Source organism: Manduca sexta, chromosome 27, assembly GCF_014839805.1.
Source record: "Manduca sexta isolate Smith_Timp_Sample1 chromosome 27, JHU_Msex_v1.0, whole genome shotgun sequence".
Classification (NCBI taxonomy): Eukaryota; Metazoa; Arthropoda; class Insecta; order Lepidoptera; family Sphingidae; genus Manduca; species Manduca sexta.
The window spans coordinates 8,835,780-8,853,506 of record NC_051141.1 but is presented as its reverse complement, the minus strand read 5'-3'; the positions used below and the strand labels follow the sequence as shown (position 1 = coordinate 8,853,506).

Below are 17,727 nucleotides of genomic sequence, written 5' to 3'. Positions count from 1 at the left end.
AATCAAAAGCTTTTACCATCACCATAGAAATATGTCAATGTAACGAAAAAAATATGTTACTTTTCTGATAATTTCCTTCAAACAAAATTTTTGTAGAATGCCTTTCTAAACAAACTGAGTTAGAACCTTACTTCTTTCACATCACCTATACCCAGCGGGTGATGATGATTGATGTCGTAATGAGGCATATACCACATTTTTTTAAATTATATGTGATTTAAAAGTTATGGAGGAACAGATGAACAATTATAGTACATACATACATAGTATATAGTATATACATACCAGTCAAAAGCATAACCTCCATTTTGCTTCGCCGTAGTCGGGTAAATAAAGAGGAAATAATAATATTATTATGTCAATAATTTTGTTATCAGCAGGATGTATGACAACATAAGTCTAAAATTACGTTCTGTTTGTATATATAATTCATTGATTTTCAAAATATCCTGGAAAAACGAAATGTCGCGATAAATAATCTTATTAAACAGTTTTTGTAGTCATTAATTGTCTTCTATTGGCGCATCGGATAATTGTTCAGATTTCTGTGCCGTACACAAACGCTTTGAGTTAAATAGGACTTGCCTATGTGCAATGATTACATAAAGACATTGAAACAGGAAATTACAAACATTTTATTTTATTTATATATAAATGTACTTGTTTTATCATATATTATGTTACCTGCGATACAGAACATGTATTTGTCATACCTTCTATTCTATCAGAACAAAACCAATTCCACTCCGTCGCGGGTTGAGACAGGGAGATGTAATATCTCCAAAACTGTTCACCAACGCGATGGAGGACGTCTTCAAGACTCTGGACTGGACTGCACGTGGCATCAACGTCAATGAAGAGCGCATCTCACATCTTCGTTTCGCAGACGATATAGTAATCTTTGCAGAGACGCTGGAAGAGCTTGGCGGAATGCTGAACGACCTAGGTGGAAGTGGCGTGCCTACTGCTTTAGGTATGGGCAAGCCAAAGCAATACAAAAAAATCGCGTCTTCGGTTCATATAAAATGTGCGTTAGAAAATAAAAAAGATATCAAATATCACTTTGCCTGTCTCAAACAGTGGTGTAGTCGTGCCGCGCACGCAATACAACTATGCCACAGAGACAACTTATATAATAGGCACTTTTATCTAAAGTCGGTTTTGACCCATTGTGACATGTGAAAAATAATTCTTGTGGTATAATGATTTCTTATATTTACGCGAATGTTAGACATTGAAATTAAACTAATTTTTCGGATTCTATCGCGGTTTTTTGTTTTTTATTTTTCTCCCGACGTTTCGAAGACTTTGCAGCCTTCATGGTCACGGGGGGACTGAGGTGTTGTTCATCCGCAAAGTCAAAGTTACAATATCTGCCTAAATTTTACAATTATACAACTTTTTAAATTTTTTTAGCTGTTGGTGGTCCGATCTACGCAGAATGAGCTCACAGTGTCTTGAAGTCTGGCAGCCGGTCTTTTGGGTTCCGATTTAATTAAATGTAGAACTGGATCCCAGGCTTGTGCAAGCTTCCAACCATCTTCCCTATTGAAATTAGGATGTTTTTAATTTCAATAGCCTCGCGAATCATCCTGGGCAGGAATCGGTGTTCTTTGGCGAGGATTTGTGGCTTGTCTAGTCGCAGATAATGATTGGCGCCTCCTTCAGAGTGTTCAGCGACTGCAGACTTCGTCGAGCGTCGGTGTTTCACGTCAGCTATATGTTCTTTTACGCGGGTCCCTATATTTCTTTTTGTTTGCCCGATATAAGAGAGGCCACAGTTGCAATCTATTTTGTATACTCCCGGTTCTTGTAGAGGTATATGACACTTGACAGGTGGTAAAAATTGACTAATCTTCTTAGGCGGCTTAAAATAAGTTTTATGGAAGCACGCTTCAGGATGTAGCCAATCTTGTCGGTGACTCCTCTTACATATGGTAATACAACCGGAACACGTTCAACTGTGGCTGGTTTCACTCGGTTTCTGTGACGGCGGCGTGGAATTTGGAGCTTGTTGTCTCGCAGTACTTGCTTGACATGTTGCAGCTCAGCGGCCAGGTGTTTCTCGTCACAGATTCCTTGTGCTCTCTGAAACAAAGATTTGCCCACGGTAGCTAACTGTTTTGGATGGTGATGAGATTCACCGTTCAGATATTTATCAGTATGGGTCTGTTTTAACAGACACACAGTTGAACGTGTTCCGGTTGTATTACCATATGTAAGAGGAGTCACCGACAAGATTGGCTACATCCTGAAGCGTGCTTCCATAAAAACTTATTTTAAGCCGCCTAAGAAGATTAGTCAATTTTTACCACCTGTCAAGTGTCATATACCTCTACAAGAACCGGGAGTATACAAAATAGATTGCAACTGTGGCCTCTCTTATATCGTGCAAACAAAAAGAAATATAGGGACCCGCGTAAAAGAACATATAGCTGACGTGAAACACCGACGCTCGACGAAGTCTGCAGTCGCTGAACACTCTGAAGGAGGCGCCAATCATTATCTGCGACTAGACAAGCCACAAATCCTCGCCAAAGAACACCGATTCCTGCCCAGGATGATTCGCGAGGCTATTGAAATTAAAAACATCCTAATTTCAATAGGGAAGATGGTTGGAAGCTTGCACAAGCCTGGGATCCAGTTCTACATTTAATTAAATCGGAACCCAAAAGACCGGCTGCCAGACTTCAAGACACTGTGAGCTCATTCTGCGTAGATCGGACCGTCAACAGCTAAAAATTTAAAAAGTTGTATAATTGTAAAATGTAGGTAGATATTGTAACTTTGACTTTGCGGATGAACAACACCTCAGTCCCCCCCGTGACCATGAAGGCTGCAAAGTCTTCGAAACGTCGGGAGAAAAATAAAAAACAAAAAACCGCGATAGAATCCGAAAAATTAGTTTAATTTCAATTCTTGTGGTGTAATAACAAACAAACTATATAAATGATCTATATACTAATCTCATAAAAACTACTATTACAAGGGTGTCAATGCGCGATGTGATAAATACCTTATAGTTTCTTGAAGTCAGGCGTACATTTCGCGCCACTCGCCAAACTAGTATAAAGTTGTTGTTGTCCACGATAACCTCACAAATTTACCTATTCTAGCCGATAAAAACTTTTTACACACATCACAAAAAATCATTTCACTAATTTACTTTGTATTTAAATGTTTAATATAACTCAAAAAAACCTTAATAAACACAAATATTTAAAAATGTATCACCGGCTCAATCAAAACAAATAAATAACTGATGTTGCTAATTCCGAATTCTACAAAATTACTGCTTAAAATGTGACAAAAACTTTTCGATATGTAAAATTATAGTGCAGATATTACAATAATTATAATAATGCAATTATAATTAAGGTTATACTAGAATCCTCAGATATTTAGAATAATTAAAAAAAAATATAATTTTAATAAGGAATATTACGCAGAACAAATGTTACTAGAATGGAGTAAGTTTTAAAACTTGGCAACCTGGAATTTTATACAATATCTATGGAGCCAAAAACCTGGATTATTTTTAAGTACTGACTGATATAGAAACCTACTATAGCTATACATGTGTGGTAGAATTTTAGCCATATTCTCTCCATGAGTGTGAGAGAGAAGGAAATATTGAGGCAAAAAGCCTCGTAAAACCCAACGAGTGTGAGAGTGATGAGTACTTATATTTTGTGTGCGTGTTCGATATTATGAACAAAATGTGTCTATACTGATACGGTGTGGGTGTGATAGTGTGTGTTAAGGTGCTGTAGTGTGTTTGTAGGTGCGCTCGAGGCGAACCGGCGCGGCGCGGTGCAGCGATACATAGCGCGGAATGTTTTATATCTTATGGAAAATTGTTTTGTAAAATTATGATTATGGTTCCATATTCGGTTTTGTGTACTTAGGTAAATAATTTTAGGGCAAGTCAGACTTTTTTTGGGCTTCTATGTCGGCGATTCCACAAGGCTTGAAGACGAAAGTCTTCGAGCATTGCGTCCTACCGGTGATGACGTATGGTGTCGAGACGTGGACACTGACGGTGGGGCTAGTCCACAAATTTAAGGTCGCGCAGCGGGCGATGGAACGAGCTATGCTAGGTGTCTCTCCCGCATATAAAATCAGAAATGAGGTTATCCGTGAGAGAACCAAAGTAACGGACATAGCTCGGTGAATAAGCCAGCTGAAGTGGCAGTGGGCTGGCCATATCTGTCGTAGGACCGATGACCGCTGGAGCAGACGAGTCCTAGAGTGGAAACCGCGTCTCGGTAATCGTAGCATAGGACGACCTCCGACCCGCTGGTCCGATGAAACATTCGGAGGATCGCCGATGGACGCTGAATGAGGAGAGTGGAGGACGTAGCAACATGGCGCGCCCTAGGGGAGGCCTATGTTCGGCAGTGGGCAGTTGTAGGCTGATGAGATGAGATGGGACATCTAAATAAACAATGGACAGTTAACAAATTATAATATTAGCTGTCTTTCATAATTTTATTGTGTCTCCCACAAAGGACCAACTATTTTCACTTAACATAGTTTGGTCCCAAAATGTTGGTAATGTTGCTCAAAGGAATTTAATTTTTGGTGCAATCTCTCACCATTTTAAGCACTCTAACCACCACGAGCTTTTTGATTAAAAATCTAATAAGGAATGCAAAAATGAATTTTTAGAGACAATTTTGCACCCATACGCTCGTAATTCTGCGACTCAACAATCTCTTTATAATTATTCCTTTTTTTTAGAAAAAACTATTGACCCTGTTCAAAGAGTTCCAGACTCCCTCAAATTTTATACCATCCTATAGGTACTCTCCTGATTTGAGGACCCACGAATATTCCTTCCTTTAGTTTAGCCGGACAATGTTTCTAAACATAGACCAGAGGTATTGAAAGGCTTGAACTCATCCACAGCTTCGATATAATTTTATGTATCTGTGTGAGTTTAGTCACTCAGCCAGGTACTATGGTAACTGGCAAATCTTGAACCGGCATGATTTCTGATAGAATTTCTGGATATAACATACTATCTTTATTTTTTGAAGGTAAAATTAAAAATTTTTGTTAAAAAAAAAGTAACTTTGTTTACGTGGTTAGATGGCTTCTTTCGTATTAACATCGGATTACCAGATTTCTGTGATCTAATTGCCTGAATAAAAGGAGCTGAGGATCAATCTACACTAATGCAAATCACATGAGGAACTCAATTTGAAACTTAATTTGACACGGAATTTCAAAATTATCTAAATTGACTTGCAATGTTTTTGTTATACGAAAACCACGATATAACGACACAATTTTGCCACAGACATTATATTATATTAGTCTGGATGTACTTTTTTTATAGAAGCTCGGCAAAGTGGCTTCACTGCACCTGATGTTAAGGAAAGTGAAGCCTATAGAAAGTGCCGACCGACCAAAGATACCAGCATCTCTGGACACTCGGCACAGTCATGCCGGCCTGCATTCACGTTCCGTTTGAAGGACCCCAGGTTATAGGAAGGAGGGAACGTTTACAAACCGTAGATGATATATTTATATAAAAATATGACTTTTGAATAACATTGTTGTTTACAACAGATGGATAACCGCAGTTAAACAATTGCAGGTAATAAAAAAATAAAGATCTTTATGTATGGGAGTTGCGTCTTGTAACGAAAAATAAAAAAATAATTTTCACTACCACCCATAGCTTACATAAATAATATAATCATGTCATGAACAAAAACATTGTTCTGTTGTGAACTATTGTTATCAATCTCACCTACACCTATCTTCGTATCACCGTAGTTGTATTCTTTATTCTGTATCACGTAGACAATCATGGAGCAAAGATCAGTTAAACGACGATTGTTTAGTTTCCCTCTAGACACAATAATCGGTCGAGAGCAGCCTTAACAAAAGATGCTCCCACCTTTCAACGGCACGTGTAACTAGGCCACGAACATATCTGTAAGTAAAATAATGTCTCAACGCGACAAATGAAACAACAAAACCGTATCCAAGTGCAGCCACAGAGTTATAGTACAAAAGACGTCAAAACATTTCGGTCAACACACTGTTTCGGCTAATAGTAGTCGATAACCGTAACATATTAAATGCCCATATCTTGCTTTATATATCGCTATTACCGGCCGGAAATCGTATACCGAACATAAATTACTTGATAAAATTAAAGAAAGTCGGTAGGTATATTGCATATTACTGAATATAACTTAGTTTTCATGCTTGCTCTTTTTTCCCTATGATATAATAATAATAAGAATCCATATAAGAATTCATAATTCATTGGCGTAACTAGCCGCAGCAAAAAATACAGAAGCAAAAAAAGCTATTCGATTTCATACGTAATGAAAAAGGTCCTCACCTAGCGAGTCCCTCGTATAAGCGCGAGGTTTATTCCAGTGACGGCAAAGACGTTTCTAGGACGATCACCATTGACACCCCGCCATCCCCACGCCTATGGATATCATAGGCAAACGAGCAAGTAGGTCGCCTGCTGGTAAACTGATCTCCACTAAACATAAATATCCCCAAATTAACAAAAGAATCATTGACGGCCACATTGGCATTAAAGGAAAGAAGGACGATTACGTAAGGAAATGTATATACACAGCTAGTATAAGGTGAAACTTTGACATTGAGGGAATTTGGGAAATTCCACGATGGTATCCTTTTACAACAATTTATGACAACCCGTATGTATTGAAAGCCGACAATCGAGAGACGCATATTGTATCTAGTATGATTTCTATATCATAATGTTCCAGACCACATTACGAACACAACACCATTCAGCAACTGATTCATCTGCTCGCTTCATGCGTATTCCCCATGGTTGTATACAGGTTTTAAGGATACCATTTCAGTTCCGAGATCCAAGGATGACAAACATCGCTCTGCGCCATACAGAGCTTTCTTATTCAAATTCTAAGGGGGGGTCGCCACTGTATGTGGGCAGAAGCAGCGCTCACTATCAAGTGGAGCACGTTTATTGTCATGGTACTTAAGCCGATACCAGTAAAACTAGTCTGCTTGCTGAGTTTACATTACAAGGCTACTTTCATTCATCTTGAAATTCTGTGACAGATTAACCTGACGGACCTGATTACAACAGTCGCCGTAATTCACGATTATACGAACGTAATTCTTGTTTTATTTTACCTAATTATGTCATGGAAAATTTTACCAACCATGATTAAAACAATACCATAAAAATTTATAACCAATTTTTTTTTAAATATACGGAATGTTAAAAGGGGAGGGTACGAAACGGCTAATAATTTTATTTATTATCTATATATATCAAAATGAATCCCTATTTCCCTTGATTACGCGTGAACGACTGGATCGATTTCACAATATTTTTGTGTTTATTGTCAGGAAGAAAGGTTCTCATGAAAGAAAAAAATAAAAAAATTGCAAATTCATAGTTAAGACGGGACAACGTCTGTCGGGTCAGCTAGAGACTTTCCCGCCCTCACACCCACCACTACAACTCCTGTAAGCCAGGATCAGCAGTGGCACGCATTTTGTGACACCGAGCAGTGAAGCTCGGCGAGTCTCAGGGAAAACTAATATGTCATTATCCCGCAACGAAATTAATCAAAAGAAAAAATAGGGAGGAGTTGGAAATATTAATTGTCCACTTCCCTCCAGAGCAATGCGGGTGACAAAATCATGATGTAAGGAGGCGATTTAACCTCAAGGATAGGGACGTTTACAACTAGATAAGCTAGTTATAAAGCACCACGGATAAAATTAAATGAAAGGGTCCTATCACATGAGCTGTTAGATTTGATTACAATAGGCATGGCAAAAACGCCGGAAAGCACGGAAATTCCGTCTAGTCTGTCGGGTCAGCTAGTAATAATATAATTATTATAAATAATAAATGAATCTTTTTTGGGAAATGCTTTTGTGGTGTCAAAAAGAAAAAATATTTCTACTACCTACATTATGTAGGTAGTAGAAATATATATAGGCTACATATATATATATATACGTAGTAGCAGTGACGGTGTGCAATAAGTTATTAGCACAGGATAGATACCACTGAAGTATACCTTTTGGTAAATTTTATTCGAGTTCATACTTAATACCTATATTATTCAATATAAACGATTCTGGACCTTTGATGTCATCAACTGTCAAAATATTTTGTTAAAAATGAAGACATTCAGTAAATATTATTCTCAGCTTGAATCAACTGCGTCCAATGCAACAGGTCCCACCACCTGCTGGATTCAACGATAAGCTTCAAGTAAAACATACCTACCGAGCTCCGAATAATGCACGAAGAGACAAATATGTGACGAGTTATGCAAATCTAATAAGTTTATTGGCTAATTAAATATCAGACGCTAAATTACGCTTAAAGTGCTAATTCGTTATAACTTATGGCCATTCAATGAATTATGAGAGATAAAACCATTTTATAAAGCAGATTTAATAATCTCTTTCCCTATTTTCATTAATTAATATTTCCAGCACAAAGGGTTTTCTGCATCGCTGAGTATTCAATATATTTCATATTTACATAATTACCCCGTTCAGCGTGTTCATAACGTAATCGAGTTATCTTGCTGCATTATTCTATTTTCTCAGAATAGTTTTCCGAGAGTGGTTTTAATTTTTTTAGACTTCAATATTTCATACTGTTACTTTATATGGGCTTTATTTGAAACTTTGAATCAGTAGAACATGAACGTTTCCAATGACTTTTAATACTTTTTAGTATTGTCGCATCAGCTGATTGCGTCAAGCATGTGGGTTAGATTTTTAATATAGATTTTATACGGATAAGGCTGCGTTTTCATTCAAATATCTAAGTCGGTTTGATTAATTCCAACCTCTTCAACAATTATCCTTATATTTGAACCAATTAACACAGACATCAATAAACACATAAACCTTTCTTTTGAATAACTCCGTCCATTGGTAAAAACCATATGAATATTCGTTAGGTACTTTTTGAGTATGTCGCGTTCACACAAATCGCATCGAGAACTCATTTGTATAATACGTAAGAATATACCTATATAATCAAAATACGACAACTTTACAAAATATCACAAAAACAATTTAACAACCGATATCTTCTAAAGATTAAAGACACAGTTGCTGCAAATGATTCAAAAAAAAATCTTACTTGTTTCTGCTGCAGGAAGCAGTGCATTGCCTGCGTGACGTCCGCCGCGTGCACCGAGTTATGGTAAGGGTTTGTGCTGTGATAGCCCTCCTCGATGAGGCTGAAGAGCTTCCACGTCTTGGCGGCGTCCAGCTTGAAATGCGTGATCAATCCGTAGATTTGAAAGAGATGGACGCAAAGCACGGGGAGGCAGCGGCCTGCAGGAAGGGTAAGTTGTTATGTTGGATATTTGTACTTGTAGTTTGCTTGTCGCGGTTTCGTAGTGTCGACGTAATGCTTATTTTAAATTGCCTGTAAAAATATTTGTATTAATTTAACATATATTATGTGTCCATTTAACTTGTTTGACCTTAGTACCGTTCATTATACATGTAAAGCATGATTTTAGATTTCAAACTAAAATACCCCAAAAATTAATGTCGCAGTTCAAAATATATTACTAAATGACATTGAATTAGTTGTATCTATTTAACAATGAAAAGATAACAGAGAGGCAGTCGAACTAACTTTCACATTTACGATTTTATCATTATTTATTTGTTGGATAATTTAGGATATCAACAAACACAACGGTCGGAATATTGTTCAAGCCAGGGAAAAAGTCAGTTAAGAAAAAGAAGATAAAATATTCCCCATGAGCTCTGTTCTACTTCATATATTATGCAGACATTACTAATAGTATGCTATGTGCTGTGCACTAGCAATGTTACATGTTACGTAACGTTGCCTTGTCGCACGGACGTATCCAAACTTATAATATTCTTTTATACAATTGTACAAGGACTGTACTTAAACTATATGAGCCACGAATGCATCGAAAAAAAATATATCTACGTGTTATATCTAGGTGTTTAAAGTTACTACCTTTTTGGCACATCAATTAAGATTTACATACGTATTTATGAATACTCGCAAATACAGTTTAAACAAACAGATGCATAATTTAGCGTTATTGGCGTAGCACAGCAAACCAGTAGTTGTAGCCAAGAAAACATCGTTACCAAATTTATTTATCTTTGTATTATGATAACATTTCACTGTTTCTTTCTAAGAGATTTCTTTTGTTTACAAAATTTGTCATTGACTGTTACATTTTCCCGCTGTTCTAAAACGGTGCCTAGTCTCTTTTCTGTATTACAAATATTCATGTCAATATCAATTGCACTGGCGTATATGTCAATGTGATAGTCCAAATTTGTGGTCTCATAATTACATCTGATCTGAAGTAATATTCCGTTTTTATAATACGCCAATAATGTTACTGATACTGATTTAAAATTTGTGGCAGTATACCAAAAATAATACCAAACATAGTACAAGCGAATCACTCACTCACGCAACGCGCAATGGGATTGTAACGTATGGACAGTTATTTGGCCTTGTTCCATCTCGAAGAAAAGCGTTATAGCATACAAACAAAATAGCACGTGCGATGACTTTTGCACCCCGTATTAATAAGGCCCCATTATTTTGAAATGTTGGAAGTCCTAAAAATTGTCAACACGCTGTCGGACTTACGTGGTCCGAGTCTTGTCCCTAAGTTGGGATATTATACATTGGCTTCCCATTTGACTGAAAATACCCTTCATAAGTGCTATTAAACAGAGCTAATAAGTTATTCAGTGGGCCACCAGCACAAATTACCTGGAAATCATGTCTTGAGTTTCTACATATAAATACTAGTAATGGACGGTAAAAGCCATAGAGACTATAGACCTTGTTCCAATCCCGGGAAAAATTATTAACATTTTACTTGTAACCATCGCTCATAACACTTTACGACTTATAAATTACGGCGAAATAAATGGTTTCAAGTCTATATAAAGACTACATGGTAAAGAAATACGATGACAAATATTAAAGTAAAAATTATAAAACTACAAAAAGGAATTTATAGCACTATGCCTACTGACGTTCAGAGTAACAATATTCGCTAACCTCTTTATAGAGGGTAGATTTGTGAGGTGGGGCAATCAGGGCAGCTACCTTAATAGTTGTAGCTATAAGAAAACTTTATTAGAAGACTGACCGTCATTTTGAATACATTGAGATCTGCATTCACATATTTAGAAAATATGTACATTGTGCAATGAGCAGGAAAATGGGCAATATTAGATGTTTCACAGAAACTCTTTCTGATACCAATAATCCTGCAGTTTATAAGGGTCAAAACACTATTGGAGCTTTAATAGTTTGTGTACTTTTAAGATTATAAAGTGCAAGAAAACTTTGCCCCCAGATTTTGTAAGAAATACGACTCCAATTCGCTTTGAAATATAAATTCTTACATTAAACATTGACTACCCTCAAAAGCTAATAAAATGTTTTCTGGAACTGAACATCTCAAAAATAATAACAATTAATACTGCCATAATTTTACACTTGTATGGAAATATGTACTTTAAAAATGGTAACAGGTTGAGTGAGTGAGCATTTTACTTGGAAATCACAATAGTAAATAGAACACAAGGGTCGAAACATCGAGTAACAAGTCAGCTATACTTATTGAATGTTTATATTATTTCAAATCATGAATCAAAAGGGGGTATCATCACCGTCTTCAGTCACTCGTATGTCACGACCCTCAATAAACTTTACCCCCAGAGACGGTCTCTAATGTAAATGCATTGAATTGCCACATCGCGGCCTGGATCAGGATGCACTGCAACAATATTAAACAAAATATTATTATTATTAAATAACCACGGTCAAAATCGCTTCATAAATTGCAATTTGTGACATCGGATATAACAGATCAGAACCACAAGTTAAGGTTCATATGATTAACATGTATTTATCATTCGCTAAAGCTTCGAATTCGCATGGATAGTGATGTACGAGTAAAACAAACACTTGTTAGTCTAAGCCGAGGATCCCAGCGCCGTAGCGTGTTTATAAAACTCTTGGTGATTTTTCATTGAGTGCTTCCATCCGGAAGGAATTTTAATACGCATCAAACACTTCATGTACACTGCGTTGTATTTATATAAATTTACAATTTCTTAACAACAGACGGAAGCACAAACTTTTAAAAACAACCCACACGCTTTTGTTGATTTTATAGTTTTAATTACGAAGGGATGAAACAATATACATACGATAGATTATCGAAGACACAAATATCGCAATTCGCTTTGCTCATGTTTAATCTGTACAATTGTACGCTTTTCAGAATAATTCTTATAGAACAAGAATTTGCAGTCTTGCCGCGTAAATGCACATTTTGTTTAATGCGTTTACGCAAATAAGTTTCATTTAAATTCATTTGTGTGTAAAAAGTTCCACTGTAAACAAAGTTGACTATGCCATTCGAGATTTAAAAATATGCATATTTTTGTATGCCTCAAACCATTAACGGGATTTAGGCATGTAACTCAAAATTCAAGAGCGCCAGCCGTCTTGCACAAACTACTTGGAAGGCAGAACGTCACGCTGCTATATGTCACATGAACGTATAGAAGTACGTACAGTGGGCGCAATCGCCTTATGAATACAAACAAATGGCATTAAAATTTGTGATGTTGAGAATACGCGCCCGCTGAGGACTCCGCAATGACCATGATCGGTGTACTATCGTGTGTAAGGACACGACGCATTGTTCTGCAATCGCGTAAATAATGTTATGTAAGTACTATCCAAGCGTGATATTTTATTTAATCTTAAGCTGGCTTTCATTTGCCTAATTATTATTTTAGTTCATATTTCTAAAATTATTTGTGGTAGTCACGTTTACTGGCTGAAATTACAACATCGAAAGACAAAAGAAACATGAGGTGTATATAGGCCGTTAAGGACTTAGCTATTCGTTGTAATTATTAATATGGTTATATGTATCCATGCAGTAACGAATATATAATAATATACCTAATGGATTCTGAGATATTGCCGTCATTTTGAAATAAAGTGATCCATTTACATATTTCTAGTTAAGTGATTTAATTTTATTTTCAAATCAGGGAAAACCGGTTATAGCGACATTGAAGGGACCACCAAACTTGTTGCTATATCTGATAGCCGTTATAAACGATAGTTTTTATATACATTTATTTAAAGGGACCTTACTATTTAGTCGTTATAACCGATACGTCGCAATAACCGAAGTCGTTATAACCGGATTCTGTTGTATATGTATTACAGTTACAGTGCGTTAATAATAACACCTAAAGTATACCTCTGTACACGTTTTTCGTATGTCCATATTTTTTACTAATTTTTGGCAGCAGTCAAACGAAAGTTTAGTTAGAAATAAACCATTTATCATATATTTATTATTTATTTATAATCGCTGGTTCACCATTTTGTCTAAAGTAATTGATCATCACAAAGTCAATCAGCAAATCCAATAATAATCAAAATTTCCACAACATATTTCTTCAAATATAGATAGACAATAGCAGGATGATGCTCTTTAACTACCTGATAAAACGAAAATGTATATATATTTATGTAGACACTGTCAACACAGTCATAAATCATTGAGAACTGCGTATATGAGGGCGTGGAAGAGAGGTGCTTTCAGTATACTTACCTCCACCTGTCCGTGTTGCAGATCGTCAAGCAGCGCGCGCTCTGTACTCAGTGATCTTGTGACCAATGGCTTTTTACGGCGTTTATGCATTGTCAGAAACCGTCCCGTGAACACACCTCGTCCTACGATGGACTCTATCTCGACTATGCGGTAGATTGAGAGGCAGGGCGAGTTCAGCATGTCGTCCTGACCTGTAAACAATGTTTTTTTATTATAGTTTTGCATTAGCTTGAGTCTTATACCTTACGCGCCAGAAGTACAGAAGTAACGGCTAGACTTTTGTTTACGCAACAGGTCTAATGAATGAATACTTCGCAATAATTTAAAATTGCAGATAACAAAAATTATTACCAATATTGCGCAAGTGTGCCGTAAAAACACGAATTTAAAATATTAGTCTTCTTCTTTTCATAAAAGTTTTGACGTTTATTTGGCAATTAGTACAGGTTCCCTAGTACATTTTTCATCGTTTATTACTATCAAGCTGATTTTTCGTGAGTAGCTTCCTTTTGACTAGACGCCCAAGTTTTTCCTTACAGTAATGTTGGTAAATGGTAGCTTAATAGGGGTAGCAAGGATAAAATATGTTGATTTGACGAATTGAAACTGAACTATATTTTACTAAGAATTAATTTAATGTAAGTTCAATTTTCAATCGTTTTATTTCATTTCATTTTGTATACCCAAAAGTTACTAATCTTGTAAGACTAATAAAACATACCTTTTTTTGGTAGGACATTGTTTTATTTGGACGACAAATATATTAACCTATCATGTGATACCATTGTCCTGCAGTTACTAATAAAAAAAAAGTCCTGCGATATTGACAACTTTTGAGCATAGGACCAAGATGACATACCATGCAATTTGTAGGACAATGTGAGTAGTAAACTATGCAAATGTTAGATAATTAATAAAAAAAAAACAGCTGGTTAGTACTTTTTTCATGACCTTGTTTATGATACATGTTGGAGAGAGGGGACTCCCTAACCAAACCTTATATTTTGTAGGACAAATATTATTTCACGTTATTTATATAATTATCTCGATAATTAACTAAGAAAAATTCGGTTAGTAATATTTTTTTTCAATTCGTCAAATCAACATATTTTATCCTTGCTACCCCTATTAAGCTACCATTTACCAACATTACTGTACGGAAAAACTTGGGCGTCTAGTCAAAAGGAAGCTACTCACGAAATATCAGCTTGATAGTAATAAACAATGAAAAGTATACCAGGGATCCTGTACTAAATCTGATACCAATACAATTACATATCAGAACGCAGTGTTGTTATCTAACGTATTGTTTGCAAAAGCATCGATAAAGGTAAGTAAAAGCTTATGTGAAGTACGGTACATAATACCGTGTTGCGCGGTGACAGTCGATTATTAGATCTCGTACAACCCGGTACCATCTAAAGTCTATAACTACTAACTTCACCACGCGGCTCCGCTCGAATGATTGCATTTTGTTGCAATAAAAACCATACCGTGCCCTTTTCGAGATTTAGGAATACAATATTTTAATAAAGACTTTCAGAGACTTTCCCATCCTCAGATCGACCTGTAAGCTCAGTTCAGCAGTCAGTTCAGCAGAGGCCACATTTCATTACACCGAGCGGCAAAGTTCGTCAAGTTTCTAGTCTTTATTCCGCAATAAAATTCATGAAATATAAAAATAGGCAGGAGTTGAAAAATATTATTTGTCTACTTCCCTTCTTAGCAAAGCGAGAATAAATAATGAACTAGGGAGGTATTGTCACATCAAGTGATTCCTTCCTGACCGAATTTTGGCCACGGCAGCCTATCTCAACGGAAATCTGGCAGGTACGTAGGAGACATTACTATAATGCACATGTATTTACGCAATACCCGTGTATTATGTTTGTGCTCTCTCTGTTCCTTCACTCTCATAGTCCGATGTGACGGCAATAGGACATGACCGAAACAGTCGCAGGACCAACGGGTTTACGGTATCACACCGCCAAATTCCTGACACCGAGGTGCAACTGGGTAATTTTTAAAATTGAAGAACCCAGTCATATATATTTTGACCCGACCAGGATTCAAACCCAGGACCTGTACACGGTCGTCGTACTCGTACCGTGTACAATTACATCTCCGCCACCTAAGCTTACAACCTTAAGTAAAGTAAAGGACGTTTACAACTCGAAAAGCCAATTGTTAAGCACCACGTTTAATAATTAAAGTAATACGTTCTATCATATGACGTGTTAGATTCATTTTATACAATCTACACCCCCAAACTAAGTTACACGTTCCAAGACACGTGCCCACAATGCCCAATGTTAAGATTGGCTACAATATATTTCAAAGCTATTGCTTCTCCTACAAAGGTGTTCGGCGGCAAAAATAAGCATTATGGTCATACTTACCCAGACAGACTTTGGCATACGAAAAGCCTAACCTTGTGAATTTGTAAGCCGTTTTCATACTTACCATCTTCTTGTATCAGTACTTAAATAAAAAAAAATTAAAAAAAAATTTTACCTAATTCAGTAAAGGCTTTCGAGTAGACAGTAAATGTTCCCATAACCTATACTGGAACAGCACACGCAAGAAATCACGGACACGAGGAGTGAATTAAAGCAAAAACCGCACTTACGAAGACCTCTAACTGACAATTTTAAAAGAAAAATTGTCTATTTTATTTTAATAAATTGCGAACACTATTCTAGTTTCTGCAGTGTTTAAACTGCATCTCCTTTTATATACTTATTGGTACTATAATAATTATAGCTAAAATTCCGAAGTAAATATTTTTGTATACAAAAAAAATGTAAACAGAAGGATATAAAAAAATATGTTATAGTCGAAACCTTAGTTATTACAAACAAGGTCGAAACTAGTAGTTGTGACAATAACGATGATATTTCAATTGAAAATTTCATAAATAAATTAATTGAAGCTATATTGAATTTGAATAAGAATAAAACAAACATTTGAAATAATAATCGCAAAAATCCACAAACATAAATATTTATTCGGTTCTGCTTTGACACCTAAAACGAGTAGCTTTCATCCTTGATCCCACTATAATCTTGCATATTTTATAACATTTCAAATAGAGCACTTAGCCGGTGTCGCTGTGATGACAAGGTGGGTAAAATCACATTTGACGCCTACGATCACTTAAAGTTTGATCAAACACAAAATGTTCTAAGTACCGTGTCAACGCTCTACAGCGTCCCTTCATATTATCACCAAGTGCGACATTACACAGACTTGACAAAATGTAATCATGTTATGACCTCGGGCGTTTACTTATTGCGGGGAATTCGAAAATAATTTTGCTTGATAACCGCTCTGAAAATCTCATCTAATAACAATGACTAGCTTTTGCTCGTGGCCGCTTCTGTTTCCTATATATAACATTATAGTCACTGTCCCATTGGCTGCAACGTATTCAGTCAGGGCCCACCAATATCATTACAAAATGATGTCAGCGATCTTGTCTATTGGTTATTTAAGGTCCGTGGCTGTTCATGTAATTGATGAGCTATGTCGTAGATGTATAACTGGATGTCCTGATGACACTCGTTCCTATTATTGCTCGGGCTCTGCCCTCTTCGCTTGCAAAAACTTGAAGGCAGTCATTATAAGTTGCAATTGAAAGATTTGCTTTGATCCTATGTTTTCAGATCCCGGTCGTATGTCTGTGTGGAAATTCTTCAGGATTAACAAAAAAAATTATAATAACTAAATGAAAAACTAGCAAAGCTGATTTTACTTTTATATTCGGTTTGTTTCACCGACAATGACTTTCTTCTCTCTCGGGGCCTCAATATCAGCAAAAATAAATAAAACTTCACATAAACGAATTCGAGTGTAATTGATTCCACGTCAAATACGACAGTCTTATTAACCATGTAAAGGAGAATGCCCATTTTTGTATGAGAGTTGGGCTACGCTTGCGTCTGTACAAAACCTTCACAAAACTATAGGGAATATATTCTAATTTTTATACAAATTAAAAACAATTAGATATTCGATGGGAGTTCGGAGTAATCAGAATTCTCATAGCGCG

General features: G+C 36.3%; 1 protein-coding gene across 1 annotated transcript in view; it reads right to left on the bottom strand.

Moving 5' to 3' along the window:
• The window catches only part of LOC115442895 (dual 3',5'-cyclic-AMP and -GMP phosphodiesterase 11), a gene marked incomplete in the record, with an annotated part of 100,153 nt that overhangs the window by 44,792 nt on the left and 37,634 nt on the right, over positions 1–17,727 (bottom strand). Inside the window, 3 exon segments of the mRNA XM_037443818.1 lie at positions 9,149–9,345; positions 11,747–11,810; positions 13,677–13,867. Coding sequence (XP_037299715.1) covers positions 9,149–9,345; positions 11,747–11,810; positions 13,677–13,867 — 452 coding nt within the window.